Source organism: Lonchura striata, chromosome 7 (genome assembly GCF_046129695.1).
Source record: "Lonchura striata isolate bLonStr1 chromosome 7, bLonStr1.mat, whole genome shotgun sequence".
Taxonomy (NCBI): Eukaryota; Metazoa; Chordata; class Aves; order Passeriformes; family Estrildidae; genus Lonchura; species Lonchura striata.
In genome coordinates this window covers 6,695,684-6,713,377 of record NC_134609.1, presented here as the reverse complement: position 1 = coordinate 6,713,377, position 17,694 = coordinate 6,695,684, and the positions used below count along the sequence as shown (strand labels likewise).

Genomic DNA, 17,694 nt, shown 5'->3' with positions numbered 1-17,694 from the left:
CAGTCGGTAGTTCAAAATGTAGAGGTGGACCTTGAAGACTTCTGAGGGACTTTATTCTTTTCTCTCCTACCAAAAAACTGGCCCAGGTTCTTGCAGATGCCCCAGTTCCTGTAGTTTCTCCCAGCAACCAGACAGAAGGTATAGTGCTCTACTATGAAAATGTAAAATTCTTCACCACCAAAACCAGTCATCTGAAATGTCATCTACAGCTGTTCCTGGATTTCCAGCATCATCTGTATTCTGTATTAATGGAAATTGGTGGAGAGTGATGATATGCCCCCGTAGAAATCATCTCTCAGTCCTTTGCAGGGAGATGTTTAGGAGGAGGAATGATGTTGTTTGGGCAGGCAGAGTGTTTGGTTTGGTTTGTGGTGGGAGCTGTGTGCTTAACTGTGTCTCAGCTCTGGTGAAACAAGAGTGCTCTGATCCCACCCAGGTGCCAGCCAGGCAGCAAACACCCAGCAACAAGTGTGATCATTCCATTTACCTAACCTCAGCGTGTCCTGCTGCTCCTAAGGTGTTTGGAAATCAGCTGAGACAATTCTTGCTCACACCATGCTGTGGGACTTGCTACTGAGCTGAGCCTTTGGTGTTCAAGGGACAGCCCAGCTGGGGCCAGGGTTGTTAGGGTGTTTGTCTTACCTATGGTTTTTGTCATAGCCCCTTCCTTTGTTTTCAAGCTAAAAAAGAACTTCCCAATCACTTTCAAAGATGTGAGAATAGAGAGAGTTTTGAGAAAATTTGACTGATGCTCCACTTCTCTCCTTTGCAGAATTGCATGAGGAATTCTGAGTAAACTGTGCTGTGCACAGTGCCTCCAGGTACCAGTGCTAAGTTCCACAGCCCCTTTTAGCATGTGATTTACAAAGAGAAGGCCACAATGTGATTTGGTGTCTTTCTGCCCATGCTGAGGTTTATATAAAGTGTGCAGCACTTTCTATGTTGAATTTATTGACACACCCAAATGTGCACACAGAAAATGCTGCATACTCCTCTCATTAGGATAATGCCTAATGTCATATACACCTTGAATTCAAGGACAAGCGTGTAAAAAAATAGCTTTAACTATTGTTATATGAGTGTGAACTTTATTACTCATTAATACTTGTCCAGAGCATAGAACAGAGGGAAATGGAAATACAAAATCTGAAGACAGTATATAGTAGTTAAAAAGCAAAGCAGGACAGTGGAAAATAATATCTGTTATTTCTTTCATTTTATTTTTCTCACTATTTTTAAATTGCAAATGCATGTAAGCATCCAAAAACTGATCAAAATGCAACTCATGAAAACCTCCCATTTATATGCCAAGCAGGCATTCCCCAGGTGAGCAGCTCCAATGTGATCACCCTGAGGTGGAAGGGCCACTCAGGATGTGGAATGAGTAATTTCCCTCTGTGCCAGCTCAGTCGTGCCCTCTGCTCAGCCTGCCAGCACAGGTGGCAGCTGGGATTCCAGTGGCACAGCTGGGATTCCAGTGGCACAGCTGGGATTCCAGTGGCACAGCAGGGCTCTCCCTCCCTCAGCTGTGAGCAGGCTTCCTACTGCCCCCACCCCAAGCTCCTGGTGGCATTGCTGTGCTCCTGGGGAGGTTTAGGTGCCATTTTATGTTGGCATCTGCTGCCCCTTCTAGTCTAGCCAATATTTTAGGCTGTGCTTTGGGACTGGGCTCAAGAGCAGCTGTCTTTGTGGGACCCACAATTCCCCCATTCAGGGTTGTATAAACAGAAAAAGTGAAGCTCTTGGTAGTGGTGAAAGCCCTTTCTTGATTAAGGAGGATTACTAGTCTTAGGTTTAAAGTTTTGGGCTAAAAAAAAGTTAACATGGTGGGGTCCATGATTCTCCAAGATTCTCAAAGAGATGAGAGTTAACAGGGCAGGAGCTGGCTTTGTGTGTGGCTGGTTTTGTGTCTGGCCCTGTGCCCAGCAATGATCTAGTTTCATGTTGGGAAGTAGCTTTGTCTTGGAGGAAGAAAAGCATCCACAGCTCAGGGCATCCCAGGGGGCTTCTCAGTGCTCAATCCAGCAGTTTTACAGCCATGCAGTTGCACACCCCAGCTGCACTCGGAGGTGGGGAAGTCTGAAAAATATTCACTGCATTATTGCAGCACCCTTCAACATTTAAACTTAAATGGTATAAAAATTCAGGTTGTCTAACAAGCTCCTGTAGATATTGCTAATCAGTCACCCAAACTTCTGTTCTGAAGATATTGGAATCTTTCCTGGATGTTTTTCATACTGAATAGAAAACAAAACCCTGGGTAAACCAGTTGGTCCAAACCAGGTGGGTATATTTGAGATCAGATGGGTGAATTTAATTTTTCTTTTATGTTTCTTGCTATTTGATCTGCTAAAGATGTACAAAATAGCAAGTTTCTTCTACATAGAGAGAGACATCCTATCATTCCCAAAAATGCTGGGACAGAAGGTACTGCTTTCCTGAAACCCCCTCCTACCCCTTTTCTTCCAAAGGAGAAAGATCATCAAAATAAGCCTGGATCCATGACCTCTGTTGGTTTTGATCAAAGTGTATTTTCTGACAGAAAAAACAACTCTGTCAAATGTTGCTGGGTTAGGTATGGATCTGACTGTGCATAGACACATATTAGCTATGTAAGGGGATTAAGAGCTCAAACTCATTGAAATTCAGGAGGGAGGCATTTTGCTTCCGTGGAGATGCAGGCCCTAGAGATTCAGATCCCCAGGGGAACAGACAGCTATTAACTTTGACAAGAGCTCTCCATCACTTGTTCTAGGAAAATTCTCAGTAGAAAAAAATCATGTTGTTAGTCCTGGATTGAGGAGGCAGATGAGAAGACATTTAGGTGCTATTTATATTTTCTTTTGGGCACCATGCAGATCTATTTCTGTGATTTTTATCAGTGGTTTAATACTATTTTTGACAGAGTTGGGTGATAGTCCCTATAACAGGGACTAAATTTATATCCATCTTCTATATGTGTATTTGCTCCCACACAGTTTTCAGCTTTGAATCCCCATATCATGAATTTAAATGCACTAAAAATACATTTGTTTTTCAGAGTTGCCTGCTGCAGGTTTTCCTGAGCTTTACAGGCCACTGCTGCAGTCACAGATTGGTTCAACATGGAGCTTTTGTAAATAGTGCTCTACAAATATAATCATAGAGTCAGAACAAAGGTTTGATCCCATAGGAGATGGTCAGAAAGAGATAAAGATGTTAAAGAGCCATCCCCTGGTTTAATTTCCGAGCTTCTGGCAGGTGATCATGTAGTGCTGTACCGAACCAGGGTTTGCACCTGTGCCATCACGTTTGTTAGTCATCAGTGAACCCAGTCTTCATTAATTTGGCTCATCCATTTGCAGCCTTCTTTTGCTCTCTGTACCATTCTCTGGTAAATCCCATTATGCACGATGAGTTTTGTTAATATTGGCCCAAGAGTTTTGTTTTTCTCCCTCAGAGAGCCTCGCAGTTGATCTGTTCTGCAGGCAGAGGTGTCCTGCCAGCAGCGCTGTGGATCGCAGTGGATCTGCAGGTGCCCACCAGCCCTGTCCCCATCCCACGGCATGGGAGCAGCACAGCAAAGGCCTCTGCCACGGCCCCCTCCAGCATTGGTAAGGTGCACTATTCACACTATAAATGTGTGACAGGATCTGTCAGCTCCTTCTGCAGGACAATTATACTGGAGCTGCCCAGCCTGTCCCTCCCCTCCATAAGTGATGAAAGCGCTGCCCAACTTCAGCTCTGCAGCCTGGGGCTGGGAGAGGGGGGAGCCTGTCTGTGGAGGTATGGCTGGACAACAGCCACCTGTCCCTTCTGCAGCTTCAGCAAACAGTGGTAGAACACATGGGTGACTGAGGGAAACAAAGCTCCCACTGCTGCCCTGTGTGAAGCTGCTTCCTGGCTCTGCCCCTGCTTTCAGTGTTCCCACCTCACCTGTGCCACTGCAGCACCCAGCACATGCAGCTTCTGCCATGTTCTAAAGCACTGTGATGGGCAGCTCTTTGATTAATTCCTTGGACATGTCTTTCGCTCTGGCTCTTCATTAACCCAGAAAACTCCATTAACACATCCTTAAAGAGCAAGTGCTTTGCTGCAGGTCAGGTTTAGCCAGCTCAGCTCCAATGTAAACATCTCTGCTTGGCAGCCAGGTGCTGCAGGATCACTGTCACAGAATCATCTGAGCTGGGAGGGACCACAAGGGTCATTGAGCCACCACTGTCACTGATGGAGTTCCTTTCAAGCACATTTATCTGTGCTTTATCCTTAGTGTGGCTGATTTTTAACCATATAGTGTATTGCAATATATGTATTTTTAGTTAGTGAAAACATCTTTTATATGTCAAACCAAGCAATTTTAAAAAGCTATTCTGTTAGCTTTTTCAGTGTGTTGATAGTTAAACACACTTCTTAGTATGTTGAAAATTTCCTGCTGAAAGTAAAAGATGCTTTCAGCAATTCATGCAGTGTAAGAATTAAATGATCAGGCCAATTCATAAAAATAACATTTTGACTTCTGCATTTTTAATATGCAATGTATTTTGCTATCATAAGTGCTTTCTTTTAAATTGTAACAATCATTTCTGTTGGTTTTGCTAATACTAGATTTTCTTCTTTTGTAGTTTCTCAAGATTACCAGAGCTAAAATAAAACTAAACTTCTTTTAGCACTTTAAAACACAGAACAGTCTTAGAGAATTAGAGTTCAGAAAGAAAACTAATTTCTGCTTTACCTTCTCCCTGACTTGTGTGTTTGGACAGCACAAATACTGACAGCAAAACATGGGAGTTACACTGATTCCTCCAAATGTTGTCTCAGAGATGAGTCCCACAGCTCCCTGCAAAGTAATTGGTCTAATTAGGTGGTAGGAAGGAGCTTCTTTAAATTCCTCAGAAATTAAGACGTGTCATCCGCTTAACATCTTAGCATCTGCTACTGCCTCTTCCACATTTCTCTGCTACGTCAGTCTGAAGGGCACTTTCCTGGACATTTCAGAGAGACAAAAAAATAAAAATAAATAAAACCAACAAAAACCAAGCCCTTATAACACAGAAGTTGGCTCTTTCTTCAGTGGGATGAAGCATGTAAGGCATTTCACCCCCTCCTTATTTCTCAGTTTGGTGCATGTTTGCCTGGGTGAGTACAATAATCACTTTGTTAAGTAAAAATATAAAATAAAAGCATAACCTTAAATCCTGTAGTTATCCTAACTGATGTAATGTTGTTCTGAAATATTTTCCATGGCAACTGGTCCTTGTGCAAATGTTACCCTCTGTGTTTATATACTTGCAGTTTTGTTTCAAATGGGCTATTTTGAATCTCTAACAGTCAGTCAGTAGAATGACAACTAATTTGTTGTTTTTTGTTTTGTTTTTTTTAACTTTGCTGTTGTCTGGCAGCAAGTAAGTATTTAATTATGGCTAATTGCTCATGTAGTAGGCATAATTTTAAGGCAGGATGTGTTTAGAACACTGGGTAAGAATACTGGGTAAGGCACCAAGGCACTGGGAAAGTTTCAGGCTTGTATGTGTAGGGGAGAGGTGTTCCATCACTGCAAACTGAAAAAGTTAATTTTTCATTGAAGCTGTCTGGACTGGTTGAGTTTTTTTAAGGGAGATCCTGCTATTTGTTTTATTTCTGTTGGTTGGGAGGTTTTTCATATACTCTATTTCCTACCGTGTAAATACTGGCACAGTGGTATGTAGAAGTAATTTTATTAAAAAATATCTATACAGATACAGTTCTGAAAGCTCATTGCAGCAACTGGGTGTGTTATACACTTCTAGTATTCCCTAAACAGCTCCTGTTTACTGGGAGTCAGGTAACTGAGACAGCCAAATAACTGTCACCTACAAAATGCTTCTGTTTGGCTTCTGTTTTGTTTTAATTGCAGTTCAGGCAAATTATGCCCCCTATTTCTTTGATAATGGAGCCAGAAGCACAAATGGGAACATGGCACTTCTCAGCCTTTCAGAGGACACGCCTGTTGGTCAGTATTAAAATGTTGTTTAATATATGTTTAAATGTATGTTCAAACTGTGAAACTGGAATTGCTTGCTTGTATGATTAACATATATATTTTCTTGTAGGTTGTTGTTATATGTTGTTACATATTTTTCTCTCAAGCTTTTAATTGGCTTCAATTTAAAATGACATGTTTGAATTGTAGCTGCAATTTAAAACATGAATTCTAGCTCCCTCTTTTCTTTTTTTTTTTTTGTTTTTTGTCTACCAATCTATTCACAGCTTCAGAGAACAGACCTTTGGGGTTAGAAATAAACTTGTGGTGAGAGACTTCTTACCAATTCTGTAAATGCTTATGAGAAGAAAGTCTAGTTTCTAGTAATTTTATCAGCCTTGATAAAAGCAAGCTGTACATTGAAAATTAAGGGGCATGATTTTTTTCTAAACACATTTTGAATATTTATGTACAAATGGTAGAAAACGTTTCCACTTGCAGTGAAAATTGCTTTGTCTAAATAACTCATGTTTTTTTTTAATGGTTTTGTTTTGTTGTATTGAAAATTCAAAAATTGATAGTTTTCAGATTTCAGCACTTCGAGGCAAGTCTATTTATGCTTCTTTTAACAGTAGTTGCACTAAGAAAAGTTAAATAAGAACAAAAGGTGATTTATAATCAATATTTTCTGTAGGGGAAAAATAACCTCCTCAAACCTAAACAATTACTTAAAAATATATTAAGTGATGAACATCGTCTTTACTTCAATCTTTGCACTGAGATTTTATTTAAGATTTTCTTCTGTAGCTTTCACAGGCTAAATCAGAAAAATATTTAGTTAATGCAAACTGGGTACTGAAGCACCCCCTTATTGTGCTCGTGTAGAGAGGAGCGATATGGCTGCACGGGGGGTGCAGCCAGCACCCCCTCCCAGGGCTCAGGCAGCTGGGGAAGGCCAGGCTGAGGGAGGGATCAGAGGGCACAGCCTGCTCTGCAAGCCTGGCATTGCCACCCACGCCTTCCTACAGCAGACCAAGGTCACTCTGCCCTGGCAAGCAGCTGCTGGGTTTGCTCAAAGTCTCCATTTCTGAGCCAGTGGTGTTCATGTCACCCAAGACCCACACTGGGCCTGCTAGAGGATGGGGAGAGGGGTATTTGGAAGTAGCAAATTCTCCTTTACCTGCTCAGCGTGAGAAGAGGAGGGGGAGAAGGCAGCACATAGTGTAGAAGTGACACAATGAACTTAAAAGGAGCTTGGTTATGATGCAGCAGGAATTTGCTATAAGCTTGCTCAAGCTTAAGTGGAAAGCTCAGCCTGAAGGCCAATAGTAATGTAGTAATGTAGTGGCACTTGCAAAAGCCAGAGACAGACCAAGGAGCTGCAATTTTTGCTGTACTTCTGCCTGGATTCTCATGGAAACCACACTTAGTTCAGCCTTGGCACTCCCTACAGTTCTGCTGATAGCTGGATTAGATTAGCCAGTGGAATCACTTGTCCAAGTGTGGATAAGGCTGTAATGCCAGACAGCCACAAAATGGGACCCCAGCTCAGTTTGTTTGGGGTGGTTCTTGCCAATTCCACCACTGAAACCACAGGCAGTACAATTGCTTGCCATCCAAGTCCCAGTCCCTGGTGTGGTGCCAGCCTGCTGACATTCACAGAGCACCAGCCTCTTCCTGCCACCACTGGGAGCCTGCAGGCACCTGCGTGGGGATGAGGAGATAAAGATGGCACAGAGCCACAACACGGGGAAAATGTCCCTCCTGTCAGGACTGCAGCACCACATCGTCTCTCAGATGACAGCACTCCCTGCAGCAGTGAAGTACAGCAGTAATTCCAACTGCATCTGATCTGCTGCTCCAGCAGCCAAAAACAGGACAGTGTGCCTCAATAGCAAAACAGCAGTGTGAGGGATCAGAGCCTGTGATAGTGCTCTCCTAATTAGCCCGAGTAAGAATAATGAGATGTATGTGATAGGCTTCTGTATGTGCTTTTGTAACATTAGCAACCAGACTAGGAACACAGAGGTCTCAGGAGAGTTTGTGCTTTGCTTCCAGCAGTGATGAAGCTCAGGCTGCTCTGTCTTGAGAGCTGCTGTTCTTCCTGCTGACTAGCTTCATCCAGAATGTGCTTACATGTATTTAAATTGGCTGGCTTGTACTTCTAATTTGATGTGTAAATGTGCTTTAAAAGACAAGAGAGAAACAGCTTCTCTCTGGAAGTTCCAAAAGACCTGTGGAAACCCTTGGGAAAGAGAGATAATACCTTACTTTTGAGAAGACCAAACGTGGTTGCTGTGTCACACAGCTTCTAGTGCTTCTTTGGGCTAATTCCCAGAATACTTTGACAAACAGCTCTAAGTACTGCAAGGTCCTCTCTTCTGAAAGCACTTTTGGAAGTTCCATTGGAACATGGTTGCTTGGGATTTGCTTAATGCAAACTGCTGCTGCCCATGTCAGCGTAGCCACTCCCCGGGGAAGCTTTGGCAGAGACAGTCCCAGAGAAGGGCACAAACAGCACTGACACGTCAGTGCTGGGTGTTCTTTCACTCTGTACAGGGCAAGAGGACCAGAGTTCACATCAGAGCACAGCCAGACCTTAGTGCTAAATGGCTCCCAGGCTGGCCCTTTTCTGTGGCACTGCAGAGGAGAATATTTTTCTTCATCTCTTGCTCTGATCTCCTCCAGAAGCAGGAGAAGGAATCTGGTCTCCCATGTTTGTGTGCAGTCCCAAGCATCCACACTCCCACAGTCATCTCTCAGGTTGAGCAGGATGATCAGTGACAAAACAGGGGAACTAAAAAAATGTTTGATTCTGGATGGCTTCACTCATGTTTAGGTGCTGCAAAAATGGACAGGTTGCTATTGGATCTTCTCTGTCCTTATATAAAGCTTGGAGTCATGGGTAGGATGCTTTTCTTGGCAGCAGCAGTGGTCTGATCTGTGCAATGCCACAGAAGGCAGCTTTAATAAACCTTCAGAAATCTTAGTCTTTGACCCTGCTGAGATTGCAAGTGGTTGGCAAAGTAGTATGTGTTGGTTTTATTCCCAGACATCTGTAGGAAAGGGACATGGAACATTTGGGAACACAGAAAGGACACAATGGAATCTGTGTGGCTGTAGAGATTTTGCAGTTCTGGAGCTGTGAGAACACATCAAATTCATTATCATTCTCGTATCATCCCTAACTTGACCATTTTTCCCCTTGTCTAGTCTTGCTTATTTACAGATAGTTGTAACTTTTGTACCAAGTTATCATAAAAACAGCAAGTATGATTTCTGCAAGAATGCTTCAAAGTACCTGCAGATTCTCAGATCCTATTTATTGCTGCAGGGCTTGAGACCCCTCAGGGTAAGTGGGGCCAGGACAGCAGCCCCTTTCAGTGCCACATTTAAGAAGAATGGGAGAAGTTATATTTCAGGTATATTTACTGAAATAGCAGTTGATGCTTGTGGTTTGGCAGGACAGGTGGGTAATTAGCTCTTTGCATGTGTACATACAAAATGTGCGTGTGCTCCTAATCAAGGTCTTAAGGCAGGAGTGGGATACTATTTCAGGTTGTTTGTTTCATCTTACCTCATAATCCACTGTAAGCCTCATGGTGGGGACAGAGTGGGGCTGGGAGCAGCTGCAGAGCAGGGGATTGAAGCATATGCAGAAGGCCTAAGTTCATTACTCTCTCAAAGCCCAAATATCATCGGTGCTCTGCAGATCTCTGCATGATCTGTTTTTTCCATTCATTCCCTTAAAAGCCAGTTTGCAGCAGCAGTTCTGTGATCAAAGCTACAGCTGCCACCTACTCACCACTGGGTGACTGATCCCTCCAGATCCCTCCATCCTTCAAGCTTGCCCTGTTCCTACGTGCTCCTGGTCTCCTTTCTTCCCATCATTCACAGCTGACTGAGGAAAGCCTTCTTGTTCCCTGTGGTACCTATCATTCTTTCCTTGTTTCTGTCACCCTGGTCCACCTCTAGGAAAGCTGGGAGCTGCCAGAACAGAAGTGTTAAGCACAGCCTGCCTTCTGCACCCCTGCAGCAGTGCCAGCGTGCACAGAGCAAAGCAGAGCACTGCAGAGATGCTCTGAGGACTCACAGGTGTTACAGCCTTCAAATCTCTTTAGATTCTTCTGACAGAAACTGCAGATACATCAGAAAATTGCACTCAGATTGGTTCTCCTTGGAGCTGGCTGCCATGGGTGCTGCAGGACATATTGCTGCTGCCCATGGTCTGGGCCCCGTGCTGAGCCCTTGCTGCCATATCCCATCTCTCCAGGACAGGCACTGGCAGCTACAGGACGTGTTTTGGCTGCTGCTGTAGCTTTTTGGGCTGCTGATGCTGCCATGTCTCTGCTTTGCCAGCTGGCTGGTGCACCAGGGTGCAGGGAAGGAGCAAGGAGTCACCTGGGCATGGTCTGGAAGGAGCAGTAGCAGGCAGGGAATGGGGAAGGGACTTTGGGGTTGTCATGGTGTGTGTCCATAACCTCCAGGAGCCTGAGCTCCCCTCTGCCTGGGGTGAATTTGGTGTGAAAACAGCCATCTGTGCATTAAACTGTCCATCTCCTTTTCTGCTGGGGAAATGGGCCCTCAGTTGAGACAGGTGGAGAGCAGGCATGGGACCCCAGGCAAGGTGGCATTTGTTGTGACATTAGGAACAGAGGTCTCTTGTCCTGGGAGCATGGCCACACATGTCCCTCTCAGCATCTTGTTAACAGTTGTCAGCTGTGGGGGCTAAAATTTGAGTCACAAATAAAGTAAAATGGAGCAATGGCATCATGAGACAGCCATCAGCCCAAGTGGCAGAGCAGAGAGCAAATGACTTTTAAGATGGAATAGAAAAAACAGAGTGAAAAAGCCTGGCATGGCTCCTGTGAGAAGCCACAGCAGGAAGCAGCAAGCAGCTCCCCAGGACTCCCCTGTCCCAAACTGATGCATCATCCTCTGGGAACTCAAAATATCCAGCTCTCCTTACTGTGGCATTTGCCCTATCCTCAAGTAAAGACCATTTTATTCCCATGTTTTTATGACAGAGAGAGGGTGTTTACTTCATATCCTCTGGTAAGATTTCATCTGTCTTTTTCATTTATTTCATTTTCAGCAAGTAGAGGCAGCACACTGAGAACAGATTTTTAATTGGCATTAACACTGTGGTGAGAAGTGTTCCTGGGGGTGTTAATGATATGGAGAGTACTGTGCAGTGAAATTACAATTTGGAAAAAATAAGGAATTATAATGAGTTAGAAAATAAATTTTGATCCACAATGTAATTTAAAAGGCATGCAAGTATTTTGTATTATGAAAAATAAAGTATCAGCTTTAGCTAAAATGCAGAGTCCACTGTAAAGATCAATGAAGTCCATCGGTACTTACTCAGAAAGCTCAGTAATTTCAGTCTGTACCAACATCAATGTTACTACTCAAATTTAGCAGCAAGAAAATTCCTGTCTTCCTTATAAGAAAAATCTAAGACATGTAGGAAGGGAAACTGAGATTTAAAGAACCAGCCCAGGTTCAAATGGGTTCACATAAACTTTGAGCCTGTTATTCTCCAGGCCTGTGCCCCCCGAGGAGTGGTTTGCATTTGTGTGCTGCTGGTATTGGTACTTCAGGGCAGCCACAGCAGAGACCTTGGTGGTGTCCAAGGGAGCCCAGGGGTGGTGTCCAGCCTGTTTCTCCTCAGCACAGAGAGCAAAGCTCAGCAGCTGCTGCAGGCATCCACACGAGCTAGAAACAGGCAGGACAAGCCAGCATTGTGTCAAGTGCAAGGGACAGAAGGTGCAGAAAACAGCTAAGTAGAGACAGCTAATGACCAAAAAAAGGCTGCAAAAAGCATATTTTTATAAGCATATATTTATTCATTGAAAGTATATATTTATAAGGATATCAGTGAGATGATGACAAATGACACCTTAAATCTCCAATTGGACTCAGCTGTGATAGGAAGATAAAGCTTTTGAGAAACAAGAATAAATAAGTCAGTGCTGGTGCTCCAGAACCTTCAGTTTTCAAATTTCTTATATAGTTGTATCAGGAAGCAGGTGTCCTTTCAGGGTACTATTTTATATCAGTCCCAGTTAATTCCTCTCCTTTCATTTCCTTGTATTTAGAGAGTTGTTACAGTCAGAAGTGTCTCATCATACTGCTCATTGTCTTTCCCTAATATTTTTCAGGGATCACAGTTACAGATGTGTTATTTTCCATTCTGCTTTGTAGGAAAAGTACAAGAAAAGTATGGGAAAATGTTTTGTAGTTTTGTGAACTGTTTTGTAAGTCTTGATTATTTGTTGGCTGGCTGAACCAGCTCATCACATGGTTTCTTGTAAGTGTTCTTGTGGGTGCATTGGTTTTTGCAATGTAACATTTTTCTGAACAAAGGTGCCCAAATATTGCCCTGGTAATTATCATAAAAGAGCTACTCCTAAGTGAGCACAGATTCCACATGGTTTGGTATAATCTCTTGCTGTGACAAGGAGACAGCCATGCTTTGCAAATATCACCACTGGATGTCCCACGGCCACTAAGGCCCCTGAGCAGCTTCAGTTTGCATGCCAAGGAAGAAGCAAATGACATCCAAAGGTTGCCTTGCAAAACTGAGGAAACCTTTGAGAAGCTGACCTGTCTGTGGTGTGGGCCAATGCTCTAGAATTAAACACAAGCTTACAGATCTGGTCAGTGATCTATGCTACTGAAGAGGGGAAATAAGAAAAAAAAAATCTCACTTTTGTATACTAAATTAAACATCTGCCAAACTTAGGGACAGAATAATTCAAAACTGAGAGTTTAGTGTTCTTCCTGAACACTAAAAGGTAGCAACCTTTCTTAGCAGGGATGCTTCCATCCTATATTTGGGTTGCATGCACTAGCAAAGCTCACTAATGACTAGTGAGTCACTTGTCACAGTATTTCCATTGCAGAGGGCTTTGTTAGATGAAAAGCAGTTTCCATAAAGCTTAACCTCTACAACCTGAATGTCTCGGGTAATTTACCCAAGGCACAGCAGATAGGAAGGAAACAACAATGGTTTATATTTCAGGCTCAGTTAACTGGTGTTTGTAAACTGCTTGAAGTTATTTAGATAAAGCCGTTAAAGCATAGTAGAATGACAGACATGTAAGTTTAAAAAATAATACTAATAAACACTCTCACCTTGCTTTGAAAATATGGGTGTTATAACTCCCCCAGAAATTATCATTTATAATACACAAAGTCAGTTTAGTGGAAAAACTGGCACCAGCTTCTCAATGCTTAAAAACAGAAATAACAATCTTTCTCCAGCTTCTGAAGGAAATACATTGATGAGTTTGAAAAATTTAATAATTGGTATGAGCATGACTGGGTGTGTCAAGTAAAGAGTTTAATGAGAGAGAGCTAATGAGTGGAGTGAAATAGGAGAGAAGACTTTTGCATCTATTAATTCTGGAAGTGGGAAAGTATGAAATATCCTTGCATCTCCCAAGTTCCATATCTCAGTTCCAGTCCTGAGGGAGCTCTCCCTGAAGGGAGATTGCCAGATTCTCTGCATGCTAGTTTGCAGTTCTGTTGTTCCTACAAAGAAGAGGTCTGTGAGGACCTTTTGCTGCTGCTGAGATTGTCACCCAGCTGAACAACAGCATCACTTCTGGCTCACCTGGGCTGAGAGCTGGTGAAGAGCTTGTCACCCATGTAAACCCTTGGATATGAACAGCCTTGACCTGGGTGCAGCTCCACAGGAAAGGGCCTAAAGTGACAGAAACCAGCACTGATGAGCTCAATTTAACCAGCTGGCTAAAAAGTTGCCATCAGGACTATTGACCTGTCTGCTTATCCGTATTTCCCAGTAAGGGGGTTTGATTGACAAAGCCAGGTTCCTAAGAAGCAGACCAGTGAAAGCTTCACTGATGGAAATAACCACAGGGAAATGCTGTTGAATATCAATTTTTCAGGTACCCACGTGTACACTCTGAATGGAACTGACCCAGAAGGAGATCCTGTGACATATGGCCTGACCTATGAAGCTGGATCAAGGCGCTACTTTTCTGTTGACGAGAATCGTGGAAATGTTACTTTGATCGAGGAGCTTGACAGAGAGGTACAATCAAATGGCACCACTCCAGGTGTTTGTGGAATTTCTTTCAGTTTAATTTGATCTGAGGCTTTGAGGGACAAGGCTAGTTTATTAGCCTCTGAAGCATGTAATATACTTTGCAATTCTAAGACATTATACTTCACCCATCATATTGCATTCCAGTTGACTTGTGCCACTAACATTGCTGTCAAATTTTTCAGCTGCTGTCTGTCCAGCTTTTCTCAAAAGAGAAGTATAGTCTTTATTTATCTTCCCCCCTCCACACCCCATCAAGAGCTTAGGGGCAGCTGCAGTCATCAAATCCTCAGACAGGGAACTCTCCTATCATGAGGAGGAGATAGAGATTTGTGTAAGCAGTGCTCCAGGACACTCCTCTAGTACATCACAGCCCTTTAGCCAATGTAGCTATGCTGGTTAAGATGCCTAAAGCCAGCCTTATTCTGGGAAGAAGGCATTGAACCCTTCATATCTCCTCACTGAGAAGCTTACACAATGTTTGGTAAACACTTTAAAATTCTGTACCTTAAGACAGAAGAATTTGGAACCAAAGTGCCATTTTAGGGAACATTCCTTGAAAAGGGTGACTGATTTTTAGGAGCACTTTAGGAAGCCACAGGGATTTCGAGAGCAACCATCTCCTGACAGTAGCCACAGAAGGTTCAAGGAGCTGGAACTTCCAAGGGGTCATCCTGGCCTCTGCTGGGATTGCTTGGTGGTATTAGTTGTTACTTTCATCTGCCTGCCTAGACAGGTTTAAATCTGCAGTCCCTTTTCCAATCAGGACAAACAACATCTCTCTAACAAAAGAATTTTCTTCATTTACAGAAGGAAGATGAGATTGAAGTTATTGTCAGTATTTCAGATGGCCTGAGTACAGTAAGTATTTAATTATGCTGTAGCTTGTCAAACTGTCTGTCCTCACATACCTACTTCTATGAAATTACCTTAAAGGGAGCATCTCATTTGATCAGAAAACATAATCTCATTAGAGCCTTACCTCCTGTTCCAAGAGCCACTGAACTCACAGTTACTCAAGTCTCATTTCATCTCCTTGCTCAGCTATTTGAGGATAATTACAATGAAGTGTGAGCTGAAATAGTGACTGAGCAGCCTGCAGAATTACAGCAGCTTCCCATGGAGTTTCACTGCCAGCACAGTCAGATTCATGCCTAAGATCTGGAGGCTTTTTTGGAGAAATGTGTGACATTATAGGAACCAGTGTTGTGTGCCCAAGAGCTGCCTGTCCCCACCCCCACAGTGTTTCTCTGGCATGATGTTAAGAAGATTTGCTTGGGCTAAGGTGGTGGGGGTTTCTTGTCTGCTGCTAGATAAAGCTTTGCTCATGACTAATCATTAAGAACTTATCTGAGGCACTGAGCATCCAGTCCTACTTTCACAGATTTTCTTGGTATTTTCAATTTATGAACTGATGCTGTCACAGCCAGGATGGCAGTCTGCCAGTAGGAGGATGTGGGCTTCATCACTAGAGGTACCACAGAAGTGGGGCCCTCTTCACATTCACAAGGCTGGATAAATCTAGAGCTCTTCCTCATCTCAAATAAATTAGTTGAGATTATTACAATAAATTTTTTGAATGTCCCAGCCTCCTACAGGCACAACTGCCCTGGAAACTTCTGTAAAAAGTAAATAATGGGATTCATAAATAATGGGAGTCATAATATACCCTTCATATTCTACTCCAGGTTTCTGAAAAAGTCAGGATCCTTGTAATGGATGCCAATGATGAGAGCCCAGAGTTCATCAATACACCTTACATAGTCCAAGTCCCAGAGGTTGGTGAAGTTCCTTTGCATACTGGAAATATACTTCTATAGGATGTAAACAGGGGAAAATATGTTTTCAGTAAAATAACAAGTTGTGCAGGACAGACTTGCATTCTTTTCATTTAGGGTTTGGATAGATATTTAATATTCACTGCAAACTTGGGGAATAAGTCTGTGAGTACTTAAGGTGTGCTATTTTTGGGGTAAGTTTCAAGATGTGAGTCAATGTGAGGTTTTGGAATTTACTACAGTGGGAATAGGATACATCCAGTTTCAGCTAAAATATCCTGCTATTTTTATTTCACAAAGTGTTTCTTCTTGTTTTCCAGTTTTAATCTCTTCCCTCTTTCCTTTCTGCTCTTTGGTTCCCTCAGTGCTTTTACATTCTTTCTACCATCACTCTCTTTTTCTGCCTCCCTGCATGCTCATTATTCATTTCTTTTACCTCACCTGGTTTTCTGTTTCTGTGTGACTCTGCTAACTCTTTCTGGTCACAGAACACTCCCTCCAGCAGCAGTATCTTTAAGGTCGAGGCAATAGACAAAGACACAGGTTCTGGAGGAAGTATCACCTACTTCTTGCAGGTAAAGTATTGTCCGTACTTTCACAAGTCATCTCTCATTTAGTGAGGTTTCAGAAAGCAGATTTTAAAATTATTTTGGGGGTTGAGTACACTGCTAGACCAATTTTATACCACACACAAGAAAATAAGCATTGGCAGGAGGGATGTTGTCTGACTGCAAGCAGCCAAGGGGGATCCAGCAGGCAGAAAGGGGAGCTGGAGTTGCCACTGACACTCCTGTGCTTGCCAGCAGGACCTCTCATGGCTGGGCCTTCCTTTGGAGTGACAGAGATTAGCTGGTAATCTTGTATGCTTATGGGATTTCTAAAGCATGAAATAGTTTTCTTTAGGGAGTAAAACACACTGGAAACACAAATGTGCTCTTTAGTGTAGCAGGCTGGTGCATAATTGATACCTGGATCACAGTGTGAAATGAGAAGTACTAAATCTTCTCCCTGACAAAACAGTGGCTGCCTGAAACCACCCTCAGTTCCTAGCCACTGGTGAAGAACTGAACAGGCTCCAGATTTAAAGCAGAACCTCTGTATTACAGATTGTCTGTATGTCACAAGGGCAATTTTTTGCATCATGCCCTTCAAATTCCTTCTTTCTACAGGTAGTTTCATCCAGGTTATCTGCAGTTCCCTTGCAAACAAACAAGAAAAAAAAAAAAAAAAAGCAAATTTGTTTTGGATAAGGATATTATTTAGATTTATTTTATCCAAATTTAATTTTGGATAAGAATGTGGAGACAAGTTAGAAGATATTTACATAGCACTAAAGCTAATCCTGTTAAGAGCTTGGGCATACTGTGAAAGAACACCTTGAGTGTCTCGTTGAAATTTAGCTTTGATTTCACAAATTATGGTCCATGCACAGGATTCAATTTTGCACAGGACTTTTATCAGAGAGCTGATAGTCTATGAACCAAGAGACGGCAATTTGAAAATTCTATGTCTTGTTTATAATATACTATGTGGCAGAAAGGATCATAAATATGTGTATTTGTTGAAAAAGTCTTGCCATGTCTTTGGGCACAGTTTCTGAGAATTCTCAAGTTGCACAGAAAAAAACCTCTCCACAAGTATGATAAAGGCAGGTGCTGATGTCTGCTCAAACAGCCAAGATTACCTGACAGTGGCCATTGTGTCTGGATACAAGAACAGAGGTGTTTGTACAGATATCTCCAGTTCAGAAGAATGGAGGGAGGCACTTTTTAGGCCTCTTTTAAAGTCAGATGTCCTTTAGATTTTTTTTGTACATCACAAAAATCACCAGACCACCACTGTGTTTGACAATAATCTATACATGCAACCTTTCAGCTTTTTTTTTTTTTTTTTAACTACTA

The 17,694-nt window shown here is 42.6% G+C and overlaps 1 protein-coding gene across 1 annotated transcript in view; it reads left to right on the top strand.

Moving 5' to 3' along the window:
- Nucleotides 1-4,852: 4,852 nt before the first annotated feature.
- The window catches only part of CDHR1 (cadherin related family member 1), a 42,534-nt gene continuing 29,692 nt past the window's right edge, over nucleotides 4,853-17,694 (top strand). Inside the window, exons 1-6 of the mRNA XM_021536139.3 lie at nucleotides 4,853-5,115; nucleotides 5,873-5,968; nucleotides 13,858-14,003; nucleotides 14,826-14,876; nucleotides 15,704-15,793; nucleotides 16,282-16,368. Coding sequence (XP_021391814.2) covers nucleotides 5,055-5,115; nucleotides 5,873-5,968; nucleotides 13,858-14,003; nucleotides 14,826-14,876; nucleotides 15,704-15,793; nucleotides 16,282-16,368 — 531 coding nt within the window. The 5' untranslated portion in view covers nucleotides 4,853-5,054. The remainder of the gene's footprint in view (nucleotides 5,116-5,872; nucleotides 5,969-13,857; nucleotides 14,004-14,825; nucleotides 14,877-15,703; nucleotides 15,794-16,281; nucleotides 16,369-17,694) is intronic.